General features: G+C 32.0%; 1 protein-coding gene across 1 annotated transcript; it reads right to left on the reverse strand.

The window, feature by feature from the left end:
- Positions 1–156: 156 nt before the first annotated feature.
- Positions 157–18,146, reverse strand: LOC134711448 (receptor-type tyrosine-protein phosphatase T-like). The gene is made up of 16 exons (XM_063572045.1): positions 17,935–18,146; positions 17,534–17,621; positions 14,989–15,065; positions 11,851–11,887; positions 11,296–11,393; positions 10,663–10,788; positions 9,896–10,044; positions 6,039–6,174; positions 5,330–5,479; positions 4,170–4,269; positions 3,847–3,920; positions 3,338–3,469; positions 2,516–2,641; positions 1,628–1,770; positions 1,065–1,200; positions 157–327 (listed from the first exon to the last, which is right to left on the reverse strand). Exons 2-16 carry the CDS (start codon positions 17,541–17,543, stop codon positions 253–255), a joined length of 1,569 nt encoding a protein of 522 aa, XP_063428115.1. The 5' UTR covers positions 17,544–17,621; positions 17,935–18,146; the 3' UTR covers positions 157–252.
- Positions 18,147–19,654: the final 1,508 nt, after the last annotated feature.

Consider the following 19,654-nt stretch of genomic DNA (forward strand, 5'->3'; position numbering starts at 1 on the left):
ACACGATAACAACGTTTTACTTATCTAAATATATTCTCGAAAATTGCGTCATATAATTGATGTAAATAAGATAATACAAAAAAAATATAAATAAGGTATTCATATACTATTGCAGACTTCTTCGCGTTAGTCAACAAGTCAATATTTGCAAACTGTATTTATCTGTAACCGTAGCTTAAAGTCGCTTCTCAAATTGAAGACAACGTTTTCAGATCTATTAAAAAACCAACGGACATTCATAGAGGAAACGATTCACTGGAAATTAGAATACGTTTCAAAATCTTGTAGATATTCAATTACAGCTTCATATATAAACTGGAATTGTTCCTGAAAAAAAATATTCAACAAATTTACAACTACAAATTAATAAATAAATTTTATACAACTTTAGTACATAAAAATTGATAAAAGAAAATTTTGTTATTGGAAACAACCAGGGTTTAATTAATGACACCGACTCTCTGATTTGTATAATATAGATGGTACTTGGAACATGTATGTTGAACTTTCAAACCAGTTTCATAATGTATTTAGAAAAAAATAACATTTTCAACCATTGTATTTTTTTAAAATGCCAATATTTAAGTGTTTATTTGTTCTCAATTGTAAGAAATACAGTGTGGCTTTCAGATCTTAAATTGCCTTTATAAAACATTTAAAATTTTTAAAAACGTTGCGTTATTCATATCATGCAAGTTTATGTTGAATTCCCAAAGGTAGCAACTGTGTTTAAAGTATAGATATACGCCTTTCAACAGTTGCATTCCCGAGGTAACTACAGTGTTTAGCGTTTATTCTTGTTTGTGCACAAACCTGTCAGTCGTGAGATCCCCTAATTTCCTAGTGGTGACCAAATTGTATACTTTTGTAATTAGGTTTGATGTCTTTTTCAAACTTTATTTATTTTATAATGTACACCACATTGATGACATGCACCATGTACTACAGGCTCTGTTATACACATTGATTCGAGGACAGAGGATGTATGTGCTTAGGTAAGGAATTCAACGTTTCAGTTGCATTTATTTTAAGTACTACAATTTTAAAGTTTAAATATATCGTACATAATTTGGTATAATCTGTGGCCTCATGTTTCTCATTTGTTTAATGATGTGTTGTATGTCGACATCTTGTTCTATTCTCAGTCGTTCTATAACAGTCGCCAACACACAGTACAGCCCACTCTTGTCACAACCATTTCTAATCGTATAAAATTAGAATAAAACTTATGATGATATCAAAAGTATGGTATTTTACGTACAAAAAAGAAAACAGAAATAATACTTGTTATGTTGTTCGTAAATAGAAAAAAAAAACACATTCAGTTGTCTTGAGATGTTGAGTGAAATAACTTAAAGGATATAATAAAAGTATAAAGCAATTCTGATTAAAAGTTGCAGTTGATTAAATTTGCCAAAAAAACCTATTTTTCACAAAAATCTTTCTTTAAATTAGAGGTCTATAGAGTAAGAGATGTTGATACAGTAAACTCACTCTGAGACACCTTACAAAGCAGTTATAGCTATAGTGAACATTTGATAAAAAAAAATACAGGAAAAACAATGTCCTTAATTAGTTTCCTAGTGTATTAAAACAAAGCATAACCTTATTTGTTAATAACACATACAGGCAATGGACAAGTACTGGTCCGCTATTATTACAGTCATTTTCGACAACGTCAATGAAGCTGAAAATATCACTAGAGTCCTTGGGAACAACATCGTTGTCACTCCAAAATTTGGCTTGGAAAATCTTGAGATTTCTTTGGTCCTTCAAAAGTATTCATTTACCTTTTATACTGTACCATGTGCACGTAAATAATATCAATTAATAAAAATAAAATCATGTGTTTGAAATCGCCATAATACCAATATTAAGTACCTTCGTTTGATGTGTGTGAACATTTGATTTTGCCATTTGATTAGGGAATTTCAGTTTTGAAATTTACCCATAGTTCAGTATTTTTGTGATTCTACTTTTTTCCAATATTATTCCTTACAAAGCTCATTTTATCAAAATTGCTACATTATAGTCAATTGAAATATAACACAGTGTTCATATATCATGAGAATGCAATACCTCTCAAAAAGATTTAAAAGGGTTTCAGTTTACGTTTACAGAGAAAAATTAGATCAACATGTGGTATGTGACTATTTTTTTTTTTTTATTAAAAAAGAAATGGATTTGATTTAAAGTCGAGGGAAAAAACCCATCAAAACACATATTCCCATTTAAGACAATGTGATAACATTTCCAGGAACTTCAAGAATTCAGATTTAGATTCAATATTTATATAAATTGATAAGTATATTAATTTTCCCCAGAAGTCCCAATTTCTGTAATTTTAATGGATATAAATAGCACATTTGACTATTCTACTGCATTGAGATTTGATTGCAGTTAAAATTAGTAGAATTTAATAGAATAAAATTGTCTTTCTTTGTTGAAGTGTCAGGAATCCATAGATACTATAACTGATTTCGGATAACTCTGATGAATATCTGGATACACTAACCTTATTATTATACCCAATCTTCAGTTTAAGGAGTTGATAAAGCCGACTGGTCTCTATGTTTGTTTGTTCAATGATAAACGGACCTGATGTTACTGATAATTCCCCTGTTTCCGGCCAGTAAACATCCTGCAGTAGAAAATAATCTCTTTTATCAATGAAACCTTTTTTCACTTTTGATATAGGTACATTGTCTACGATTTAAATAGATGAGGAGAAAAGAAGATTCGAAGCACTTTCTCTTTCTCTAAAATCTATTACCCGACATGTGTTATTACTCTTATACAAAGAAAATAATAGCAATCCATTTAAATTTTAAGAATTTCACTGCTTCTGAAAAGGCAGATAACGCAAAGGAAATAAAATAGTAGTATGACATTTGTAATAAGATCGCAAAAAGCAGGACGTATAAAATTAGGAAAAATTTTCGTTCACCAATGATACTGATGTCACGATAAAAATGTTTAAGTTGAACGTGAATTTAAAACCTAAAACTTGACAATTTATTTAATCGGGATGTTCACATGCAGGAGTATAAATAGTTATCTACTTTCATAGCCGTTAATACTTGCATTTTAACCCCCTTATCCGAAGTACACTCTGATACGAAGGTAGATGACAAATTCATATCCGGTCTTATTCTTAATCGGGCGGTTTCTTTTGAGCAGTTCGGATACAAAGAGAAAAGTAAAAACAACGTTTTTTTCAGTATTTAAAAAAGTTTGATTGCAATTGCAATGTTTGATCACTGTTTATTATGTTTATAACAATTATGATAAAGTTAAAGATGCACATTTTTCTATAAACTATAATATTTAAACTGACCTTGCTATCGTAGCTTTGATTCAGCATAACAATAGATGATATGTTATAGTCATACACCAATCTCCACAGATCTACCTTGGTATCCTCGAGTGGCATCTGTGTCACAATGAACGCTTTACTGTTTTTATACCCCTGGGTTTAAAAAAAACAAATTTTAAGTACACATTTTGCAACATTTATATCTTACATGTCTTATTTGTTAAAAAAAATCCGGCCACATTATCATGATTAGCAGCAGGAAGGAATGGTATATTGATTTGTCGGATTTTCAGGCTCCTGTGTTTTAATTATGTTATAATATGTTTGACTTCTTAATGTTTTTTCTTTAAAATTTTCTATTCTTAATAATAAAGGCAAGTAATTAAATGGTTTAAGATTTAAGTTAAATTTGATCGTATATTTTCTCTAAGTGTAACACAAATACACCTTTTGCATGGTATGTACATATTCACCGTTTTCTTTGACATGGTTTCCAAAAAATATTTAAAAGACAATCAAAATAAACTTACAGGTAAGAAAACAGCGTTAATGTAATCATTATGTCCATCAACAGCAGTAGATAGAAGTGGTATTTCAGATCCAACTATAATGGAGAAAAAACATTTGATTGAACTTAGTTTTTCAAACAACCCAAAAGGTTCCACAAAAAAATAGAAAGGATATCAAAACAAAAATGAAATCATAGAAAAGAGGGACAAAATAAAGAAAAAAATCCGCGCCGATGAAATGCAAATGCAAAACGCTAATTATTGTATTTTTTTTCACATTAGTTGATGCCAATTTAGATTTCCTTTTTTCATCTTATCTTGAACGATTCAGATCATATACATACCTGGCATTATATTGCTGTATCTATTTTTCGTTTTATTTTCTAAGGATTTGCCCTTATCAAACTCTTCTTCTTCGTGCCTTCGAGAAATTTTGTTCATTGCCTAAAATAAAGACCAAATATGGACATTATAATGATAATTATAATTCACTAGCCATAGCTATAGGAAGATGTGGTGTGAGTGCCAATGAGACAACTCTTCATCCAAGTAACAATTTAAAAAGTAAACCATTATAGGTTAAAGTACGGCCTTCAACACGGAGCCTTGGCTCACACCGAACAACAAGCTATAAAGGGCCCCAAAATTACTAGTGTAAAACCATTCAAACGGGAAAACCAACGGTCTAATCTATATCAACAAATGTTTGCATGGACCCATGTTTGCATTGATATAACATGATCCCCATTTGAAGAATGTTCTGTGAAAGTTAGATGAAGGACAGCAACAATAGATATTCAGTAGCTTTTGATTATTCCATGTTGGTGTAGTTGTTTTGTGTAACATGATATAGCATTTCTTTTCAATTACTATCTAAAAGCAGATTTGTATAATTCAATAATGCGAATTATCATATTCATAAGAAAAATCATTTAGGTTAATTTGAAGGAAACTTTCCAATGAACATTATCATCAATTCCGACAGCCGAAAATTGTTAACGTTATAGCAATGCAAGACCAAATCAGGTGAATATAAACTTTAAAATGCATACGATAAACAGTACGAATCAAAAGTTAACTATTATAGTCTTTTTGTTTCAAGGTCTTTATAGCTGAATATACGGTATGGACTTTGCTCATTGTTAAAGGCTTTACTGTGATCTATAGTTATTAATTTCTGTGTCATTTTGGTCTCTTGTGGAGAGTTGTCTCATTGGCAATCATACCGCATCTTCTTTTTTTATATTAACGTCTGAAATCATTTGAACACGATAATGATGTTTGCTATCGCTATTCAGGCAAAAGAATTTCAAAACGGAATGTGCATAAACCGCATGTAACGTCAGACGATGTAATCGCGACATTTCAGAGGGGAATATAAAGATTTGTTTAATGAAACGCAGGCTAGTTTCAACCAGTCGAATATTGATTAAACTAAATATATGTATTAACAGTGGAATAGAATAATAAACACAGTCAACGATAAATTGAAAAAAGAATCTACCTCATATTGGACACGTAATTTTACTTTCTTTTTAATGCTATCAAATTCTAACAGTTTGTTGTAGTCTTCCTGAAAATCCTTAGACGGTATTCCTGCATTTGGGCACATAAGTGCCTCTAAAACTGCATCATGGAGAAAAACATACTGCCGCTGAAAAAAAATATCCGCATATGTTGTTACATTTTTCGAATCGAATTAAATCATTTATTTTTTATTTTTCTCTTTTCAGAACAAAAAGAAGCTACATCATCACAATCATGCAACATATATAAATACACCAAATTTGATATATAAAATGAAATGAAAAAAATAAATGAATATTAATGACTTTAACTAAATTGTCAAGATGACTTTTAACTCATTTATCCACTTTATGTTCGCCTATCTGTTTATTTGATTAAATGTTTAGATTGTGACAATGTCAATTCACGGAAAAACCTGTAGCACCAGTTGTACGTATACTACTGAGATATCTTCTGGTATAAATCTATGAAATATCATTTGAAATGCTTTTAAATGATAATGAGCATAGTGCATGGTTGAATTTAAACACGTAAATGTTTAAACCTAGATCACAATGCATAAGTTCAAATAGACTTAATTATTAATGTAATGAATTTAAATTAAAAATATGAATTGTTGCCTCAACAACTAACTTATTATATAAACTGTGATATTGATATTAAGGCATGCATTACAATATTCATACTTGTGTCTGCACCATATTAACCCTCTGACATCGCAAACCTTCGACACACCCAAACACGTCCACATAGTCGACTTCTTTTGCCTGAATAACCACATAATCTAAACCAATAAATGTTCCTGTCCGTCCTATACCTGCACTGTTAATGAATAACAAAAGAGAAATCAAGACATGCAGTTATGGGCAGTTTAATGATTGATATGATAATATGCAGAAAACATGCGTATTTTGGAGCGGGAAGCTGTAAGCTTTTCTGATGTTGACCATACAAATGATAGGAGATCCTCTGGAATTTTCTCATTTGTTAACCCGTGTCTGTAGTGACGTCTTTGTATCAGTTTACATACATGTAATGTATTTATGATTGTCAGGTATTCGGATAAGGATTTTCTTATCCCAGGCATAGATTACCTAAGCCGTATTTGGCACAACTTTTTGGAATTTTGGATCCTCAATGCTCTTCAACTTTGTACTTGTTTGGCTTTATAAATATTTTGATATGAGCGTCACTGATGAGTCTTATGTAGACGAAACGCGCGTCTGGCGTACTAAATTATAATCCTGGTACCTTTGATAACTATATATTCGTCGGTTTTCGTTTTAAGAAAGACAAATCCAATCTAAATTATTTCTCAAATATTAGTTCCATATAAAGAATTGTTTGAAGGTTTGGGTTAATAGGAAATTGAACATAAAACATAAATATATATATATGGTATTATTGTTCTCAAAGCTTGTCGATTAAACGAAAGAAAACAAAGTTCTTTGAAAATCTCATCAGAAATATTAAGTTCGCCATGCATACACACCAGTGACGCTCAAATTAAAAAAAATATATATGGCATGAACAACTTCTAACAGAGATACTCATTAGATAGCATTAATTTCTAAAACATTGAACACTACAACAGACAACCTACGGAAAAAAATCAAGTCTGAAGATGTACAAACAAATAATCAGCAACAACAAATAAACATCATTCGGAAATCCTGGCTGGGTACTGACACATAGTTTCGTGTGTTAATACTAGTTTTGATTGAGCACAAAACTCTGACTTTACCTAGCTAGACCATATGACGTTAGAGTTAACAACACAATAAAAATCCGGCATATTTCAAGTACAAACAGTGTAACCACCAACTTAAAGAAGGATTTAAAGACACACAAATGTTAATCATGCTATAAATGATCCCGCTACTACAAGATGAGAGATAAGGTAGTTCAACATAAACCCTTGCGTAAAAAAACTGATTATTCGTTTCACCTTTTTTGTCATATTCAGGTAAATTAAATCATTTTTCTTTTATTATATTGCCTCCCAGCAAAAGAGTTCACATTCTACAAGAATATTACTACAATTACATTTTCAAAGCTTTCTTACGTAAGTAACATTTCATTGCTGTGATAATTAAAAGCCATTCAATATATTTATGATGAGCAACTTGACTATTTGTAAATTTTATAAATCATTTACAATTCTTGATATAATCTTGCTGAATTGTGTATATTTTCCAACTTGAGTTTGATTCATACTTACCTACAATGAACAACCATAGGACCCGTACATGACACTTCTGTATTGTTGACTTACCTACAATGAACAACCATAGGACCCGAACATGACACTTCTGTATTGTTGACTTACCTACAATGAACAACCATAGGACCCGTACATGACACTTCTGAATTGTTGACTTACCTACAATGAACAACCATAGGACCAGTACAAGACACTTCTGTATTGTTGACTTACCTACAATGAACAACCATAGGACCAGTACAAGACACTTCTGTATTGTTGACTTACCTACAATGAACAACCATAGGACCAGTACATGACACTTCTGTATTGTTGACTTACCTACAATGAACAACCATAGGACCCGTACATGACACTTCTGTATTGTTGACTTACCTACAATGAACAACCATAGGACCAGTACATGCCACTTCTGTATTGTTGACTTACCTACAATGAACAACCATAGGACCCGTACATGACACTTCTGTATTGTTGACTTACCTACAATGAACAACCATAGGACCCGTACATGACACTTCTGTATTGTTGACTTACCTACAATGAACAACCATAGGACCAGTACATGCTACTTCTGTATTGTTGACTTACCTACAATGAACAACCATAGGACCCGTACATGACACTTCTGTATTGTTGACTTACCTACAATGAACAACCATAGGACCCGTACATGACACTTCTGTATTGTTGACTTACCTACAATGAACAACCATAGGACCCGTACATGACACTTCTGTATTGTTGACTTACCTACAATGAACAACCATAGGACCAGTACAAGACACTTCTGTATTGTTGACTTACCTACAATGAACAACCATAGGACCAGTACATGACACTTCTGTATTGTTGACTTACCTACAATGAACAACCATAGGACCAGTACATGACACTTCTGTATTGTTGACTTACCTACAATGAACAACCATAGGACCCGTACATGACACTTCTGTATTGTTGATTTACCTACAATGAACAACCATAGGACCCGTACATGCTACTTCTGTATTGTTGACTTACCTACAATGAACAACCATAGGACCAGTACATGACACTTCTGTATTGTTGACTTACCTACAATGAACAACCATGGGACCAGTACATGACACTTCTGTGTTGTTGACTTACCTACAATGAACAACCATAGGACCAGTACAAGACACTTCTGTATTGTTGACTTACCTACAATGAACAACCATAGGACCAGTACATGACACTTCTGTATTGTTGACTTACCTACAATGAACAACCATAGGACCAGTACATGACACTTCTGTATTGTTGACTTACCTACAATGAACAACCATAGGACCAGTACATGACACTTCTGTATTGTTGACTTACCTACAATGAACAACCATAGGACCAGTACAAGACACTTCTGTATTGTTGACTTACCTACAATGAACAACCATAGGACCCGTACATGACACTTCTGTATTGTTGACTTACCTACAATGAACAACCATAGGACCAGTACATGACACTTCTGTATTGTTGACTTACCTACAATGAACAACCATAGGACCCGTACATGACACTTCTGTATTGTTGACTTACCTACAATGAACAACCATAGGACCCGTACATGACACTTCTGTATTGTTGACTTACCTACAATGAACAACCATAGGACCAGTACATGACACTTCTGTATTGTTGACTTACCTACAATGAACAACCATAGGACCAGTACATGACACTTCTGTATTGTTGACTTACCTACAATGAACAACCATAGGACCAGTACATGCTACTTCTGTATTGTTGACTTACCTACAATGAACAACCATAGGACCCGTACATGACACTTCTGTATTGTTGACTTACCTACAATGAACAACCATAGGACCAGTACATGACACTTCTGTATTGTTGACTTACCTACAATGAACAACCATAGGACCCGTACATGACACTTCTGTATTGTTGACTTACCTACAATGAACAACCATAGGACCAGTACATGACACTTCTGTTTTGTTGACTTACCTACAATGAACAACCATAGGACCAGTGCATGACACTTCTGTATTGTTGACTTACCTACAATGAACAACCATAGGACCAGTACATGCTACTTCTGTGTTGTTGACTTACCTACAATGAACAACCATAGGACCAGTACATGACACTTCTGTATTGTTGACTTACCTACAATGAACAACCATAGGACCAGTGCATGACACTTCTGTATTGTTGACTTACCTACAATGAACAACCATAGGACCCGTACATGACACTTCTGTTTTGTTGACTTACCTACAATGAACAACCATAGGACCAGTGCATGACACTTCTGTATTGTTGACTTACCTACAATGAACAACCATAGGACCCGTACATGACACTTCTGTGTTGTTGACTTTGTGTCTAAAGTGAACTAACGATGACGAGTATTTTGGAACATTTTTATCTGGCCATACAGTAAAATGGAATTGTTTTACCACCTTGCTTTCACTTCCCTAAAATCGTTATATAAAGTGTATACGTGCACGTATGATGATATATTTGGTCTACAAATGACACAAGACTATTTTCATTGTACTTGCATCAGTTCTGTGGTACTAGTATAGGTACTTATCTTATTCTTAAATACATAATGTATGTGCCTCATAATGGTTTGCTATGATGTATAGGTTGTGCTTGAAGGTCGTACGATGACCTATAGTTGCTAACGTCTGTGTTATTTTGTATTTAGTGAAAATTTGTCTCCTTAGCAACCCTACCATATCATGTTATGATATAAATATCATAGACATAGAGTATTGCATAGATTTCACAGATGCTAGAGAGCTACTGACAGCCAATCGAATTTTTAGAAGTAAACTTTTTTTTCAGAAAATGCATAAAAAACCTTTTTCGGATACAAGTATACCAAACATATACTTTCGGAAAATTATCAACGATTTTGAATGATTGAAAATAGACTTCTTCTGAGTGTCTAATGGTTAACTCGTTACATATAATTTAAAATAACGCATCAATAATTTATCAATCTTTAGATTATTTTAAAGAATATAGTTGAATAGGAAAAACATTATCCATGTACCTATGATAATATAAAAACAAAATTTTCCTACCTTTTGCATCTTTATAATTCTAACGACAAAGTCAGAGTAAATCTCTTCTTTAATCAAGAAGATATCAATGGCTCCATATGCTAGTTTGTGACTTTCTTCTTCTGGCCAATATTGTATACATTTGTGCTGTAAATAGATTTTTAAGTCTTTGATTTGACTCTGAAACATACTATTAATTGCTCAACTCTGATATATATTATTTTACATATTTATCATATGACATGTCTTTTTGGTACCTTTTTGTTATTGATATGACCTTTCAATGGTTTTAGTTCTGCAGCAAGAAGCAAACAAAAGTGTAATACAGATATACGTTGTACATGGATTTACGTAAATTGGATTTAAATTTTAAAGATTGTAATTTCAATGTTCATAAATGATCCGCTGACATTTTTGTGTAATAATCAATATAGTTTGTATTTCTTCTGACCACTTTCTCCACAATAGTTATCATGTAGTTTGATTGTAAATATGTCGTATTTGTTATTCTTACAGTTTTATACATCAATTTAATTCAGTTTACCTATGCCAGATATGTTTGTGCATGTTTCATTTATTTTTTCGCTATTTAAATCACTTGTGCAAGGTTTGTTTTGTCGAATAGTATATTTATTTTAAACAGTTGAAATTTACCTTGCCTTCCTCGAAAACATTTGTCAGCATAACAATTTTACCACAATCACACTGCCAAACCATTCTCCAGAAGTCATTGACGGTATGGTCCAGTGGTCCTTAGTATAACATAAAGAATAAATACAAATGTTTAAAAATTAACTTCATATATAGTTAACATCTAGAAATGCGTTTCTTTTTGATTCTATATTAACCAATGTTCCAACGTATTGTATATGCTATTCAAAGTCAAATTGAATTTGTATGAAAAAATATCAAAATTTTACAAGAAATATCATAAGTGCAACACTTTAATACTATGAAACGCATGCATCAAAAAGTGTTAAAACTTTATTACTGTTAAAAACATCGAAGCAAAGTGTAAAAAAAAAACCAATAGAAAGCCGTAGTTTTATCAAGAAGTCGTTATATAATTCCTTTTTTTACGTTTTATGAGAATAGAACAACACTTGTTTCATGGAAATTCCTTAGAATAAACATATAGAAACACAAATCTTTTTAAAAGGCAAAAAAAATATGTTAACTAGTTCTCATGCTTTATCTTAATATCCCTACCTTGTGAAGCTATATACTTTCTGACTTGTCCATAACCCTGTAAAATGTGTGCTTGTTATACATTAACGTTTACTTAGTTTTATGTTCTTAGATACTACAGAAGTAATCGATAATACATTTTTCATATAACATAATTATATCCTTAAATACATTTTTTACTTGTAAGATAAAAGTATATAGTTGCGGAAAAAATCTATTCTGTTATAAACTAAACATATCTATAACTGAACAACGCCACTCCTAAAAAGCGGAAAATTCGCAGTTACCGTTAGACTAAATATATTTATAATTGAATAACACGACCCCTAAAAAAAATTAAACGATAAAAAAAAAACCTAAGGCAAACAATACAAAAATTCCCCAAAACAAAAACAAGACTTAGGGTGAGCATATTCGGCTCTTTATATGGACATGTGCATACTCGAACTAAAATAAGATACCTGGTTACAGGCGGACAACATTTTTGGAACACACAATTCTAGGATTTTTGCACTTTGTTAGAAGGATATTATTGTGAAGATGGAAACAAGTTTTGATTGACGAAACCATGTGTCACGTGCGACTATAAGACGTTATTGTTCGAAACGGTTAATATGCAATTGCCATTTTTCATTCATCCCCCCCCCCCCCCCCCCCCCAAAAAAAAACCCCATCCTGCTTGCGTTTTTATTATATGTAAAACTTTCCACCATTTTTCAATATTTCAAAGAAAATCTAATTAGTTATTAAAGGTACCAGAATTATAAATTATACACCAGACGCGCGTTTCTTCTATAAGACTCACCAGTGACGCTCATATTTATATATTTAAAAAGCCAAACAATTACTAAGTTGAAGAGCATTGAGGATTCAAAATTCCAAAAAGTTGTACCAAATACGGCTAAGGTAATCTTTGCCTGGGATAAGAACATCCTTAGTTTTTCGAAAAATACAAAGTTTTGTGAACAGAAAATTTATTAAAATGACCACATTATTTATATTCGAAGTGTTGACTACTGGGCTGGTGATACCCTCCGGGACGAAACGTCCACCAACAGTGGCATCGACCCAATGGTGTAAATAGTTATCAAAGGTACCAGGATGATTATTTATACGCCATTCGCGCGTTTCGTCTCAGTAATTTGGAATTACTTGATTAAAAAAAATCTTACCAAAGAAATAAGTTAAAAGTATTGTAGAGACTTTTGACCATAGCAAAGTATAGAGCGTTTTAGAATAGAAATAATATTAAAGTTTTTTTTCGAGTATTTAAGGATTTGTAATCTGTAATTTGCATCTTTGATATCGTATTATAAGCTATCGTATCAAAACGTTTTTCTAAACTGGAGGCTCTTAAGAGCTTGTGTTGCTCACCTTGGTCTATGTGCATTAAACAAAGGACACAGATGGCTTCATGACAACATTTTACTGAACGTTCTTGCTACTTACAATTATCTCTATCTATAATGAACTTTGCCCATTAGTAACAGAGGAAAGTATTTTGTAAATATTTACAAAAATTTACCAAATTAATGAAAATTGTTAAAAATTGACATTGAAGGGCAAAAACTCCTGAAGGGGTCAACTGATTATTGTGGTCATGTGACTTATTTGTAGATCTTACTTTGCTGAACATTATTGCTGTTTACAGTTGATCTCTATCTATAACAGTATTCAAGATAATAACCAAAAACGACAAAAATTACCAATTGGGGAACCCAACAACCGGTTGTCCAATTCATCTGAAAATTTCAGGGCGGATAGATATTAACTTGATTAACAATTTTACCCCACGTCAGATTTTCTCTAAATACTTTTGTTTTAGAGTTATAAGCCAAAATGTTCATTTTACCCCTATGTTCTATATTTAGCCATGGCAGCCATTTTGATTGGTTGGCTGGGTCACCGGACACGTTTTTGAAACTAGATACCTCAATGAAGATTGTGGCCAAGTTTGGTAAAAATATGCCCAGTAGTTTCAGAGGAAAAGATTTTTGTAAAAGTTAACGACGAAGGACGAAGTGTATTCCTTTGTTGCATTACTTATTGGGAAAACACATGTTCCTTCAGTAATGACACTTTTTTGTTGAAAATCGTCGCTTTTTAAGCAATATAATTAAAGGAACACATAAAGAACTAAAAAAAAGTAGAAAAAGAAATCTTTTCAAAATCGGCGTTCAACTATATCAACAAGGAAGGATATGAAATACCACGACCTAAAAATAAACCTCGCAAAGACAAACTACTGTCAACATTGTACACAGTAACTACAAAACAGCATAACACATACACATATATAATAGAGGATATCAGATGTCATAGGAAAGATAGTCACAGTCAAACTGGTGGCACCTATCGTATAATTGCTAATAACATTTCAGTATATTTCGTTTGAAAGTCAAAAGGAGGCTTTGACAAATAAAAATTATACATGGTTATAAATAACAGTAATATTTTATTTGATTGTCAAATCATAATGGCTTAAACTGCTTATAAGCCAACATTTTCAATGCAGCTTCTTTGAAAGCGGCAGCTTAAATGTAAAAAAAAATTCATACGTAGGTACTGTTGAGTGTAGCTTCATATTGAAAGGAACGCTGATGTCTTTCAGTTCTTCTTTCATAAAATTTAGTTTCCACTGGTTCTCGGTGTGGGATTTTTGCTACGATACAAAGTATACCTATATTTTGGTTGTACCTGTTTGTTGTAGTCTTTAATGATGTGATACATGCGATGATAATAATAATTAAACGGACATAATGACTGGACATCATTTTAAAATTATCTGAACAGATCGTGACGTAAAAGTATGTTTCCGTCTCTTTTCATTCGTTTGACAAACATCCGTTGGTATAGATATGCTACTGAACAGATCGCAAAGAAAAGATATGTAATGTTTTAATGCTATCTTTTTGCAAACAGATGCATATTTCTTGAACACATCATTATGTCTATAAATTTTAATGTTCAACAGAGCATTGTAGAAATAATTATACATAACTGCATACACATATGAGTATTGCATATGATAATTAAAAAATAAATAATTGGCATGGTACATTGCATAACTGTATTTTCAAAAAGTCAGATTTATAAATGAAAACTTGATTGATTTTCGGTTTTAAAAAAATATATGAAGGTATAGGACATACAACTCACATGTATGAACGAGGCGTTGATATAATCAGAAAATGGGGATCCTTCAAGTACATCAATGACTACACGTGTTTCGTCATCTAAAGTGAAACAAAGAAACTGTTGGTATTATTTATGTACATAAAACATCAATCAGTTGATGTAGTAACGTCTATATATTACAGTATAAACCACCATTCATCTCTAAATATACTAAAGAAGATATGGTATGATTGCCAAATAGGGATAACTCTTAACCAGAAAGCAAATGACACAGAAATTAGCAATTATAGGTAACCATACGGTCTTCCACAATGAATTAAACCCATATTGCATAGTCAGTTGTAACACTCCCGAAACGAACTTGAGAATCTAATGAGCATGTGTCGCTCTCCTTGGTATGTGGGAGTTTCAAACAGAGCACACTTTGCAACATTGTAGACGAGAATAGACCATGAAAAAATCTATAATTTTGATCTTGTATTATAGATTCTTTAGTTTAGTTTCTTTGGCTTATTAATAGACTTGCTGATCATTTCTGTGATATAAAGTGTATTTTCATCTTTCATAATGAGGCATAATAGAAAAAAAATGTTTCTCTCTAAATATCATAGTTTTCATTATAAACGGCAAAAACGTAAAAGAAGTTATCGTAACAAATGGCATTTATGGGCAATAACTCACATAAGAATTTGTCTAAAAGTTTTGACATATATTTGGACAATTGCCGAATTGGTAGAGTGCATTACTCTGAAGTATTTTTTCCTTTCATATTTTCTTTATTTTTAACGGTTAAAAAAATACTTTCAGTGATGTTAGACCTGTTGGTTGGTAGGCAGTGTTATCTGACAGTTTTAGCTAAACAACTAAATGATGAGAGTGGCCAGGTTTGATTACATAATTTCCAGAAGTTTCAGAGGAGAAGGTTTTTGTAAAAGATCATAAAAATGTACAAAAATTGTGAAAACTCAACTTCGAAGGACAATAATTACTACAGGATTAATTCACCTTTTTGGTCATGTTGACTTATTTGTAGGTCTTGATTTTGCTGAAGAATTTTAATGTTTACAGTTTATCTCTATCTATTATAATATTCAAGATAATTACCCCAAAATGCTTTAAATGCTTTACTTTTAGAAATATAAGCCAAAAAATGCATGTTCTATTTTGAGCCTTGTGACCATCTTGGTTGATAGGCGGGGTCATCTGATACATTTTTTAAACTAAAAACCCTAAAGATGATTTAGCCCAAGTTTAGTTTCATTAGGCCCAGTAGTTTTAGAGGATAAGACATTTCTAAAAGTTAACGGACGACGAACGACTACGACCATCGACGGTCAATGGACGACGGAGGCCAAGTGATGAGAAAATCTCAAATGGCCCTTTTTGACCCGGTGAGTTAAAAATATAAAGTTTTTCAAAAGAGAAAACTAACGGCCTAAATTTATAGTATGAACAGAAACATGAACAAAAAAAAATGTCCAACAGCAGCAAACGACTACCACTGAAGTACAGGCTCTTGACTTTGGACAGGTAAATATAAGGCAGTTTCAGATACGCTATCAACAATCGACGGATAAGATAAACGGGAAAGTGAACGTTTTTATCTGTACCATAGACATTCCTTAACGATGAGCTGAACGATGATATCGATCCTAAAATATCAATAAAATCATTTCAAATTTACCACAAAGATCTCATGGTCTGAACTCCCTCAGACAAAGTTGGCTTTAGAAGAATTAGTATTTTTTATATACAGCTCTTCAACGATTTTCGGTACTTATACATCTTCGGATTTCAAATGTTTGGCTTTTAGCGTTCCTGATAAAGGTAAATCCAAAAAAAGAGCTTCAGACGCAATAAATTATTAAACGTGTTGTTTCCATTTTTTACATGACTGGGTCGATATCTCTGCTGGTGGGCTATCAGTCCCTTAGGGTATCATCAGCCCAGTAGTCAGTGCCTCGGTACTGACATGATTTAACAATCTTCACTTAAATTGTCCGTTTATAAATTTGGAAATTATTATAAAACTAAGGTTTCAACTCCCTCAGGCAAAGTTGGTTATAGAGGAATTTGGCTATTTAATTTAGGTATTTTTGACATATAGCTCTTCAACGATTTTCGGTACTTATAATTCTTCGGAATTTCAAAGTTTGGCTTTGAGCGTTCCTGATGAAGGTAAATCCAGAAAAGCGCTTCGGACGCAATAAACTATTAAATGTGTTGTTTCCATTTTTTTAATGTATGTTGTTAAGAACAACCCAAGACTACTGTTGAAATATCGTACTGTTAATTGCTTTTATGCGTGCATTTATAATTGCGAATTTGTCATTTTAGACTTAAATGCGATTAGATTTTTTTCAATTTTGAGAAAATGCTATTTAATTCAAATGAAATATTTCAAAATGCGAGTTTATATTTTTGCGTTTGTCACACACTTTTCGCTATAACAAATTCCTCGCAATAATTAACAGTACTTATAATAGTGTAATATACTGATTTTTTTCAGGTGATATTAGGAAGATGCTTAAACATGTCCATTTCATATTAGAAAGCTGGTACTTACATGCATACATGTTTTTGTATTTATTTTTTAATTTATTTCCAGGCTTCAGAGCTGAATGCGTTGGTTTCTGTAGACCAGTCTTTAATTTCTGAAAAAAATATTTTGAACAATGATTTAAAAATGGTTCAATCATGGTATCTTTGATGAGTTTAATCTAGTCAAAATAAAAAAAAAAGTTTTACGAACTTATTTTGTTAAATAAGAACGAATTCATACATTTAAGTAATCAATTATTTAGGGAATGTAATTTTTAAACACGAACTCAAGCTGGCAGAAAATATATAACTGAAAGTGTTAATGCTTATTAAACTATAAATATGTATTAAACGACTTGTCAGCTCAATTTCTACTGAAATGATCTGTTACATTTGAAACTTGTTACTATTCAATAAATTACTGACTGCAAATTCCAATTCGAGCTTTCCTCCTACTTCTCGTCCCTTTTCAACGTAATCATAAAATTCTTTCTTAAGAACAGCACTTCTAGGGATCTGTTTATCTAGGGTAAAGCTGTAATACCCCTCTCCTTCTTCTTCATTGCTGTAATGTTCATCTACTTCTACTTTGTTATAATAAGTGTTGTCATTATTTACTGATAAAATGATACCTCTGTCGTTTTTTTCTGGAATTTTCGTCAAATCTAAATTGCAATTTATTACAAATAATATTTTATAAATAACAGTTGAATATACAATAAAATACCACCATACTAGACTACATTTTAACCAAATATATAATAAAAAAAACTACCGAACACTAACAGTAATTCTAAAACGTAATATGATACTGCTAGTCGGATTATTTGATTTACATTGTCAAAATGTTCAATTGACACTTGACACACGTTTTAATATTTATCATATCTTTGACTATTTCACGCTTTTAAAACAACATTGGCGAGGGTGTATCAATGCTTATAAAAAAAAATCAAATTGATAATTTTAACAAATGTCTCTTTCTTTATGCAATCAAACTAAACCGAAGGTATTGAGCCCTAAGTTTTCCTAGGTGTTCTTGTTTTTTAGTCTTTAGTTCTCTATGGTGTTTTTTGTTTTTCGTAGTTTTTGTGTCGTTTTGCCATGCCATCGTCAGTTTGATTTCGACTATGAGCTTAAATGTCCCTTTGGTATCTATCGCACTTTCCTCTTCGACAGAAAATGAAAGATTTTAACTTCTAAAATTGAGTACAAAATACATCATCTAAAAGCAAATATACACAAAGGCGTAAGGTTTATTGCCAATATGAAAAATGAAAGTGTGAGTCTTTGTGATAAATATCAAGTTAAGTAAAATACTGTCCTGCTGATTAACTTTCAAAGAGAAAATAATGTGTTCGTTTTGTTTTACCGTTTACTTCTTTACACCTCTTTCATCAGATGTTTCATGCAACACAGTTATGATGATGATCCCTTCTAAGGGTAGATACAGTTTTTTTTTATAATTGCAAAAAGAACGTTATATTAGTAGTTACCTCCTTTTATTGCTGCTTCTTCAGAAACGGTTGATTCAAATGGAGTTTCCTTATAAATTGTGCTCTTTTGAGGTCTATGTTTGAGTGTTCTTCTAGAAGAAAAACGACCATTTTATATATGAGGTATCATGTAACATTCTTATATTATACAACAAATCAAATCAAATGAATGACAGACAGAGAATAAACGAACTGTCCACAAACCCGTGATTGAAGTCATGTCTTTCGGAAGGGTTTGTAATGTTAAAACTTCTTGTTTCCACCAAGAAAAAACACAGTAATTTGACAGATATAAAGTGTTTAGAGAGATATATTTTATGAAGTGATTTTGTTTTCGTTGTTGTCGATTGTTTGCATACATTCAGTTTTAAGATTATTTCAATGCGTTTATAAATTTGTCGTAGATAGTTTTCTGCAGTATCATGTAAAATTTATTTGACTCTTCCGTTTTAGATAAAACTGCATTAAAGTCTTCAACATATTAATAACATTTTCTGGTAGTTGATGATGGTCAATGCAAATTACCTGTAATAGGAGCGTTATACCATACACTGTCCGCCACCAGCGATATACTAGTAATAACATTCAATAATACTATAGTATATTTGTTGTGTTCAATACACTTTTTTCAGTTTAACCTCTCTCAACAA

This window comes from Mytilus trossulus, chromosome 1 (assembly GCF_036588685.1).
Source record: "Mytilus trossulus isolate FHL-02 chromosome 1, PNRI_Mtr1.1.1.hap1, whole genome shotgun sequence".
Classification (NCBI taxonomy): Eukaryota; Metazoa; Mollusca; class Bivalvia; order Mytilida; family Mytilidae; genus Mytilus; species Mytilus trossulus.